Source organism: Pundamilia nyererei, unplaced genomic scaffold (assembly GCF_000239375.1).
Source record: "Pundamilia nyererei isolate P.nyererei 1_Seehausen unplaced genomic scaffold, PunNye1.0 scaffold00093, whole genome shotgun sequence".
NCBI classification, from domain to species: domain Eukaryota; kingdom Metazoa; phylum Chordata; class Actinopteri; order Cichliformes; family Cichlidae; genus Pundamilia; species Pundamilia nyererei.
The window spans coordinates 1,303,180-1,312,895 of NW_005187494.1; the positions used below are offsets into that span (position 1 = coordinate 1,303,180).

At 38.6% G+C, this 9,716-nt stretch overlaps 2 protein-coding genes across 3 annotated transcripts in view; one reads left to right on the top strand and one right to left on the bottom strand.

The window, feature by feature from the left end:
- Positions 1–2,102, top strand: part of LOC102210446 (sodium/hydrogen exchanger 3-like) — a 23,661-nt gene extending 21,559 nt beyond the window's left edge. The window contains exon 12 of the mRNA XM_005739820.1: positions 1,372–2,102. Within this exon, the coding sequence (XP_005739877.1) occupies positions 1,372–1,692 (321 nt within the window). The 3' untranslated portion in view covers positions 1,693–2,102. The remainder of the gene's footprint in view (positions 1–1,371) is intronic.
- A 269-nt stretch (positions 2,103–2,371) lies between these two features.
- On the bottom strand, positions 2,372–6,445 carry olah (oleoyl-ACP hydrolase). 2 transcript variants are annotated; one of them, XM_005739746.1, is made up of 7 exons: positions 6,287–6,445; positions 6,066–6,196; positions 4,591–4,729; positions 4,380–4,479; positions 3,641–3,810; positions 3,462–3,544; positions 2,372–2,790 (listed from the first exon to the last, which is right to left on the bottom strand). In XM_005739746.1, the coding sequence occupies exons 2-7, from the start codon at positions 6,193–6,195 to the stop codon at positions 2,648–2,650; spliced, it is 765 nt and encodes a 254-aa protein (XP_005739803.1). In that variant the 5' UTR covers position 6,196; positions 6,287–6,445; the 3' UTR covers positions 2,372–2,647. The 2 variants fall into 2 exon arrangements, with proteins under 2 accessions (XP_005739803.1, XP_013768016.1); XM_013912562.1 differs by having other exon boundaries at positions 6,280–6,445.
- Between the last annotated feature and the right edge of the window lie 3,271 nt (positions 6,446–9,716).

Below are 9,716 nucleotides of genomic sequence, written 5' to 3' on the forward strand. Positions count from 1 at the left end.
ACAAATATTACAGAACCATACTTTAAATGCAATTAAGGTCAAAATAGATACAATATGAAACAAACCCCCTTCAGTGCAAAATTTACTTAAGTACCATTTTAAAAATGTAATCTTTAAAATGAAATTCTCAGTTTTCAGTCTTTGTGTGTTTCTGTTTGTGTGCTGTACCTTTCTGTGCAGCACACAGCAGGAAACAGTCATCCTCAGGCTCGCACTACTGGAAATACCGTATGTGGTTTATGTAAGGGTGAACTGCAGGGTAAAAGTACCCGACTGTCATACATCATATGGACTTTGTACTAGTGGACTGGCAGGTTAAAGCCTGGCTAATGTTCGATTCATTTCTTTTGAACGTTTTCCTTCTAACCTGTTGGGAACAGTTTATGGCTGCAGTGCATGTGTGAAGACAGCTCATTATCGTAGAATTGCCTAATTCTGCTCCGACTCCACAAACATTTGTAAAAAATTTCCAGAGAACTGAAGCTGTGTTGAATTTAATTTATGTACACAGACGAGAAGCATCAAGCACACAGTGTCAAATCTCATAAATCCATATAGCTCGTAAAAGTACACATTTTACTGTTTTGTGAAAAAGATTATCTTATGTTGAATTTGATGTTAGCAGTAATCGTAAAAAGTTAAGACGGTTGGAAATTAGGTGGTACTAAAAAGAATTAGCTGGAAGAACATTTTTCTAGTTTAACTGGTAACAGAACAGTAACATGACTATGTCTAAAAAGATTATCTTTGAGAGGCAGAGTTTATCAGAACAAAACATGGGTAGAAGTTCATCAATCTGCAAAATGTTGTCTACAGATCAAGGAACAATTTTAGAAAAATGTTCCTCAAAATAAAACGGCAAAGACTTTGATTATTTCATCACAAGACTCAGAAAATCTGGAGAAATCTCTGTGTGCAAAAAACATGGCCAAAGATCCACAACAGATTCCTGTGATCTTTGGATTAAAAACTGCATTAAAAACTGTCATGACACCGTTTAGGAAATCACAGCATGGGCTCAGAAACACCTCCACATGTTGTCTGTGAACAAAGTTAACCACGACATGCAGAAACGCAGCTCACTTGAAATGAACTGGATGGGACACATGGACACTGCACTGTTATTAGCACTCACTTCAAAAGATTGCATCTCTAATGGTATGGGGGTATATTAATGCCTATGGAAGAAAAGTGGAAGCTAGACTGTTGGAAACATTACTCTCTCCAAACTTCAGACATGTTCCTACGACCATTGAAATTGCCTTATTTTTTTCTTTTTGTCATTTTAAACGTGACACGTTCTATTATAAATTATATTTGCAAATCGTTGAGAACAACAGAAGCCATAATATAGAAACCTGAGGTCCTAAGTCAGTTTCTTTTGTTCATCCAGCTGGGATTGAGAACCCAGCCTTCATGCCGGACCTGGACCCCATGGATTTGTTGCAGATTCCACCTTGGCTTGGGGAGAGTGAGCTCGACAGCAGCATGGTGGCTCTGTCACATCGAGCCCAGGTGGATTTGCCAAGGACCCCAAGCAACCTGCGCCGCCTGGCCCCTCTTCGTATCAGCACTCGCTCCACTGACTCCTTCACACTGGAGAACATTCCTGACACACAGCAGATGGACAGCGATCAATTGCAGCCGCCCCCTCCTCCTCCTCGTCCTCCCAGAGACGATGGCTACGTGTAGCTGGATCCTCTGCCTCACTTGAATCTGGCTGCCAAAGAAACAAAACTAAACTCAGAACGTTTAACTGTGTACTCTAAGAATATTAACTAGGAAATATATTCTTTTCCATTTATGTGATAACCTTAACTCCTGTGTTTCTACACAAAACACTAACAGTTTCATGACCTGCGTGTTCTTTAGACTGCTCCTGTTTTTGTTTTAGGTTCACGCTTCACTGGGCAAAAGAAAACTGCACTTAGAGCAAAGCATGTTATTCACAGGGCACATAGAACACTGTTAAATATTGTCCTGTGGCTCAATATTAACATGCAATTGCAAATCATTACTTAAGGTTGTTTTACCTTAAATGTGATGCAACAAATAGAAGCAAAAAAAAAAAACAAAAAAAAAATCCCAAATATATATTTTTGTTTAGGTCTCAATAATAAAAAATAGGATTTAAAAAAAATAATGATTGAAAATTGATTCTGAATCAATAATATATAGACATGCTTGTGTTTTTCCTCAGAATTGCAACTGAGGTTAAATAATAAACTTGAATAATAAAACAGTTGTAGAAATGTCACATATATGATGAGGCAATATATTTATTTGTGAATATAGTGCATCTCGAATATATATATATATAGACTGTAATCATTTAAATATGCATTTAAAAATAGAAATTGTATTTGTTTTGTTTCTGTGGAGTCAGTCAAAAAAAAAAATCCAAATTAAAACAGAAAAAGATGCATCCAGAGATATTTAATCAACTCTTTCTAAATAACAAACTCTAGATAATTAAAATAAGTCATTAACAGGAATAGGATATTTATTTTAGGTCTCAAAACTTTTAGCTTAGTTACTGAATTCACTGTACTCGTGGGACTGGGGCGGTCAAAACATAACAAGCTACACTGGTGACACAATTAAATATCACCATAAATTAGTAGAAAAATGACAAAAGTCGTTTTGTTTATAAATAATCCATTTCTGAGGTTTCCAAATGTTTTGTGACGTAGTCCAAAATTATTTTTTCGTTTCCAGAGTCCTTCAGGTAGAAATGAGATCCGTGGAACATCTTTATGGTGAAATCTCCTGATGTGATGTCTTTCCAAGCTGTTAATAAAACACACACACACATTAATTTCACTTGATCACCTGTAAATCAAAGTCTTTCACGTACTCAGTCACACATTCTTGCTGCCTAAGAAACAGTTAGCATTAGTTATCACTGCCCAGCAAAAGATTTACTCAGCCCGACGGCCGCAGACATCCCTGGACCAGGTGAAGCCATAAACCAGGTAGATCATCATTTACTAACCGAAGCTAACTCCACCTGACATTTTTTTAAAGGTGGTTTTCACCACATAAGAAACATCCTGACAAACGCCATCCACTCACTGTGAAACGGGGCTTTTGGTGTGTACATTTTAATTTGATTCTTAACTTGTGTCTAATTATGTAATTATTAATGTATGCTTTTAAATTTATTTACTACTCTGCTTGAGCGCTTTGTGCTACAAGGATCATTCACCCATTCATACATACAAGAGGTTGTTTCTATGGCTGAGTGCTTTCGATCTAACTTTCACACTCCGATGAACAAACTGCAAGATACTGAAGTCAGAGTTCAGTAGAAGGAGACGGATTGTTTGGGTTACGTAAACACTGCTCTGCTGAGGGCAAAACAAAGAAGGGAGAAGCACAAAGTAGCAATTTGCATTTAAGTCAATGTAATAACCATAAGAGTAACGTACAGCCCCTTCTTGGCCTGTTAGAGCACTGACCTTGTAAATCATGAGGAATGTCATCCTTCCCGTCAAAACACGTGACCGGGCAGGAGAAAAGCGGGCTGCTCGCCTTGTTACATCTGCAGAGAGGTCAGCAACTCCCATCACTGACAACATCTACGCTTGGTTTTAGAAATGTTAAGAGCAGATTAAGTAACAGACAGCTGTCCGCCCACCTGTAGTTCTCCACTACGTGCAGGTCAGCCTTCAGGGCGGGAAGGAAGAGCTTGAGGACTTCAGGGTTCGCCAGCAGCTCAGGAGGAGTTCCTCCAATCGAAATTAACCACTTAAGAAAATCTTCATCAGACAAGTCGCTTCTCTTTGGGGTTTTAATGCGAGTCTCTGACTTAAAGACAAAGAACAACACAGTACAGTGCTGTTGTCGTGTCATATCAACAACACCCAACTCTTTTCTTACGTTAAAGAGGCCAAATTACAAACGTTTAGCTTTTCCAAATGTTATCACTGATGTTTGTTGAATATGAACATCAGGATTCGTAGATCAGGGCTTTCATGGCAGTTATGTGTGTACAGATTAAGTCTAATTAATTTAAATGGATTTTAAAATACGTGATTAGCTTATAGTGAATATAGTTTCAATGAAAGAATTTTAATCTCTTTGGTGATCCGAGTTTTGGGTAAAAATTATGTGGCAGAAGCTCAGAAATGTAGAATAAAGCATGAAGTGGTGACATAATAGCACAGAGAGGATTTTCACGTTTGTCACTGCATCACTTATTACTAGATTTGAAGTCCACAGCCCCAAAAAACAGGTTTATGTTTGTCTTTTTTTGCTTCGTGGAACTAATAAATATCACAAGCAATGAAAGAAAAAATACTTAAAAAGCATATTCCAAGCAAAAAAAAGACTCAAGTAATAAGTAGTTTTCCAGGTCATCCAGTAGTTTTACTTACATAAGGTGCAGAAGCACCAGACAGAAAGATGTGAACTGGCTCCACGTTGTGAATTTTCTTCAGCGCGTCTGCAACAGCGAAGCTTGTGAAGGCACCGAAACTGAAACAGATTAGAATTTTTTTCTTTATGTTGCAGGGATTAAAACCATGCAGTGTTCTGTTTATGACGACAGCCTTGTTTTTATTCAGGGATCATTTTTTCTCGCCATACCTGTGGCCAAACAGAGCGAATGGCTTCTCCTTTAGCAGCGGCAACAACACACTAATCACTTCATCCACGATCTGCTGCATGTTTTCGAAGAATGGCTCTTTAGCTCGACTCTCTCTGCCGGGAAGTTTGACAGCCAACACTACAGAAAAAAAAAAAGGAAGAAAGAAAGAAAAACAGTGTAAAGACATGAGGTGATGTTTCTTCTGAGTATTTGTCTTCCTTTGATTCAGAGTAAATGAGTGAGTAACCATAAATAATTCAAAGCATAAAAGTCCTCTGAGGCATGTGTAGAAACCTAATTCTGATGATTGATTGTTTTTAAATGCCAGGTCTGTTTTTAAGTGACGGACTAGAGTGCTGGCAATTCTGCTCATAACTGGCACGAGGTTACAGATACAAGCAGTGGAAAACAGCTTTCTCTGAAGGGTGGCTGGCTTGTCCCTTACAGACAGGGTCAGGAGTTCAGTCATTCGGGACTCAGAGGAGAACTACTACTCCTCTACTACACTACCACTGGAGCTTATCCCAGCTGTCATAGGGCATGAGGCGCAGTACACGCCAGAGTTGGTCGCCACTCTTTCACAGGACGAACACACACACACACACACACACAGACAACCATTCACATCTATGTGCAATTTAGAATCACCAATTAACCGAACCCCAATAACTGCAAGTGATTTAACTGTGGGAAGATGCTGGAGTATCTGGATAGAAGCCGCAATGTGCTAGAGCGCATGCTAACAGAAAGGTCCCGGCCAGAGTTGCGAATTCGAACCCAGGACCTTCTTGGTGTGAGGGAACAGCGCTAATGCCACCACCTGTAGACACGAGACAAAGACACGAACGCAGAGGCAGCAAGAATAAAAGCAAACTACATGAGAGAGACAGAGTTCAGTAAAAACTAATGATCAAATGCAAATAGGTGTGTAAACATGCAAAGACTGAGAAGACACTAATCATGGGAAGCCCTCCAGCAGACTAAATGTATTGCAGCATGATTGGGGGACAGTTCAGGGTCACCTGATCCCGCTCTGGCTTATAAACTTTAATTAAAAAGAAAGTTTTAAGGCTGATCTTAAACAGCAAAGTCCTCTGCTGAGATATTAAAGGTACTATGAAGTCTTTAAGATATGATGGGGCCTGATTATTGATTATTTTGTATGTGAGGAGAAGGATTTTAAAAACTATACATTTAAAAGTTAAAAGGTAATCTTGATATATATAATTATGGCAAAACTTTTTTCTAAAGTGTAGTTTTTTCCCCTCAACTCTTTTGCAGATAACCAAATTTAGTCAAGAGCCAAGAATTTATTCTGTGCTCCAAAAATCTTTAGTCCAGCTGTCCTTTAGTCATAAACACAGACGAGAAGACTAGTTATACCAGACCACCACATTTCTTTTCAACTTGCTTCCTGGAGCTTTCGTTACAACGTGCAAGCACGTACACGTGAAATGCTTTCTGGGCACCTCACCTTCAACAGAGCTGCTGAGGACATTTCCCCAGCGAGCGTAGTGTATGGACCCTCCACCTGCCCAGGGGAAGCAGATCAGTCTGGCCACAGCATCTGGTCTTTTCTTGAAACAGTTTACCACCTTGTCCATGCTGATTAAGGAGAACAAGAACATTACGACGTGAGATTTGTTTGCACTTGTGTTAAAACAAGAGGTTATTTTAAAAAAATCTACCTATTACTTGCTGTCTGCTCCATTAACTTCTTCTAGGAAAATCCTGGGAAGCGTTCAGTGTAACATTTCCTTATTGGCTTCTTCTTCATGATGAATTCACTGGCGCCTAGCACACGGCGAACTGGTGCAATACCGCCACCAACCGGTGCTCAGTGGGAAAAATCAAACATGCGATCTCGTGGAGAGTTGATTAATTTCTGCAGTGAATCTTTGCAGATAAGGTAGCCGGAAATGCACAGACAGGAAACGACAGCGTCGACACAGAAAATTGAAATCGCCTGTAACAATTCCAGGGAGGTGCAGGTAAAGGCACAGGTTACAGGAAGCAGCTGAATGTACCTGATGAATCCCACCAAGCAACTTTATGAGTTCTTTTGAAGTGTATCAGTAATAGCCAGGTTGACTTTCATTTTCCCCTAGGTTTTGGGCCAGCTGCTTTCTCTGATCCTCATATTTCAGTATAAATAAATCGTGTTACCTCTTTTCCACAATAGCTATAATATATGGAATGCCAGGACTGCCAAAATGAATTAATTAAATACACCAATTAAATAATTAATTTAATGTGTCATTAATTAAATAAAATGGAACGTAATTAAATACATATTTATGGCATATTTAATTAATTATTTATTGCCATATTAATTATTGATACATTTCATTAATTATTTAATGGTGTATTTAATTAATTCATTTTGGCAGTCCTGAACCCTAGGGCCAGGACTGCCAAACTGAGATAAATAAATGAGGAAGTAAAACTGAACTTGAATCTTAATGTTTTAATGTGCTTCTTCTTTAGCCACTCCTCTGTTTTCTTGGTGGTACCGTATGTTTTGGCCTCGTCCATTGGCCCCTCAGTCCGGTGATGTCATCCTTTATACTTAGCAGAAAAACAGCCCTGGGGCTCGAACCGGCAACCTTCCAATCGCAAGGCGAACTCCCAACTCTTGAGCCAGGATCGCCCCAAATCATAATATTTCCCCTATACTTAACTGTGGGGATGATATTGTACAGCTCGTAGTCTGCATTTCTCTTCATCCCAACGCTGCAGGTCGAGCTGATGCCAAAGAGTTTGATTTTGGTTTCATCTTACCACAGCACTTTCTTCCAAACCTTCTCTGAATCATCTCTGAAGTTCACTGGCAAACTTAAGATGGGCCTGGACTCGTGTCCTCTTGAGCAGGAGGACCTTGCCGCTGCTGCAAGATTTCAATCAATGATGTAGTGTGTTACCAGTAGTGTTCTAGGTGACTGTGGTCCCAACTGCAACCAAGAGTTGCCACCATCTCACCAAGCTTCTTGTTGATGGTCTTGTAACCCATTCCAGCCTTGTACAGTTCTTTGGTCTTGCCCATATTGGTGGAGAGGCTGGAATCGAAGACAGGTGTGTTTCAGGAACATAACGAGTTGAGTGCAGGAATATCTGTAGCTGATTGTACTCTGCGTGCCACATGGGTACACAGCCAATCTGTGGGAGCTGGAATTCTGGCTGGATTTTATGGGATCAAATTTTATTTCACTCAATGAGGTGCAAATCAACTTAGAACTTTTATGTAATGTGTTTGTTTTCTGAATTTTTGGTTGACATTCTATTTCCTTCCTATAAAATGAGTCTCATTTTTATGAAACTACCATAAAAATTTGATTCTTTTCTTTAAAAGTGAGCAAACTTACAAATTCAACAGGGATCGAATAATCATTTCACTATTATAAATTCTGTTTCTATCATTCCAGAGCTCTTTAATTCTCTTTTTCTGGGAAGGTTCAAGTATGAAGAAATCTGTCTGTGGCCTTGTAAATATGCCCAGTAGTTATTTTATTTTTCCAATTTCTGCTTATAATACTGCTGTCACTGTTGTTTTAATTGAACATGTACAAGTCTTAGAGCCTGGTGTTTGTTAGAATTTAACTAATGCATAACCATTCACTGCAGACTCATAATCCAGTACTTATCTGAATAATTACTCTGGCCTTTTCACAAAAACTTTCTTCCTCTCTTCATTATTGCAAAATGTGAAAAGTCACTCTCACTATCCATAAACAAATTGTTTATCATAAAGGGCTCACTTCTTTCCTATTCTTACTTGTATTTGCCTTCATAATAGAATTTCCTCTATCTGCCTGTGCATTCAGTCTGTAATTCCCAGGTTTATGATTGAGGCAGATGTAAAATTATATGAATGGTTTCTGGGGACATCTACAGTACGGAGTAAGCAACTTGCATGAGGTGTGTCACTGTGTCTTTGACTTGCTCTGACTGTTACAATACCTGAGCAAACAGGTCAAGCCACGGAAAATTACGACAGCTAAAATGCAAATAGAATACGTCTTACTTAAAAACCTGACATACATAGTTTAGAAAAAAGTTTCACAGATGTGACGTTACTGCCTTCAGATGGTATTTCCTGATGGAGTAAATCAAATTAAAATATTCCTTTTGTCTTAATCAAAGCCTCTAAACCAACTCAGAATGTCTTGGGAGTCTACATAAGGCGTCACCATTCTTATATTGATCTGAATTGTTGTTAAGGCGCTGTTCAGAGTTACAACAGTTAGATTTCCCTGAAAGTAACATTTGGTTATATGTGGCTGAAAGTAAATCTTTGAAGCCTACCATTTTGCCACAGCCACAGCTGAAATGTTTCTTGATACTTTGGAGTTAATATATCTTATGTGTGCTCTCCAGTCTCTCATCTATCATCTATTACTACCGTAAGAACTTTTAAGAATTTCTATGGACTCGTTCAATATCAACACTGTTTATTTTGTGCTTTAGTTATCTCATCCAATAAATGTTGCAGATCATGACCAGAGCTGTGTTTGTAGAGAAAATGTTTATCATCAGCAAACGGTGTAATTTTAGCCCTTTGGACATAAATATTCTAAGGAATTCGCCATACACACCTTTGTCATGTTTCTGATATATTTGGCCCCAGTTCTGTTTCATTAAACTTTAAAAGGCATTTGATTCCTCTGTTCTTACTCGTCTGTTTTTTTCCCCTGTCCAAATTATTAATCTTGTATTCCTTTATCTAATAGTATCCATATTAATCCAAGTTTCAGATATGGCAATGACATTGAATGGATATGAAAACTGGTTTAGATATTCCTTTGTGTGATTAAAATTTGCACATAGACTTTCACAGTTAAAGTGGATGACTGATAATTTATTAATGCTGTGCTGTTCATTTGTATAGTAGCAGCAATACTTATTGATAGATCACCGCACCAGCTTCTTCTCTTCTATTTCATATTCCAAGTCCTGTGTGTTGTGATTCATATAGCAAAATGTTTTTTTTAGTTCCAGTTGATCATATTCTGCAATTTAGTGAATGATGCAGTATTAAAAGTTATCCAAATACCAAACATCAACCATGATCAAAGCCACAGCACGCTCTGCACCCGACAGACAAGAGGAGATTAGCAGGCTGGTGAGT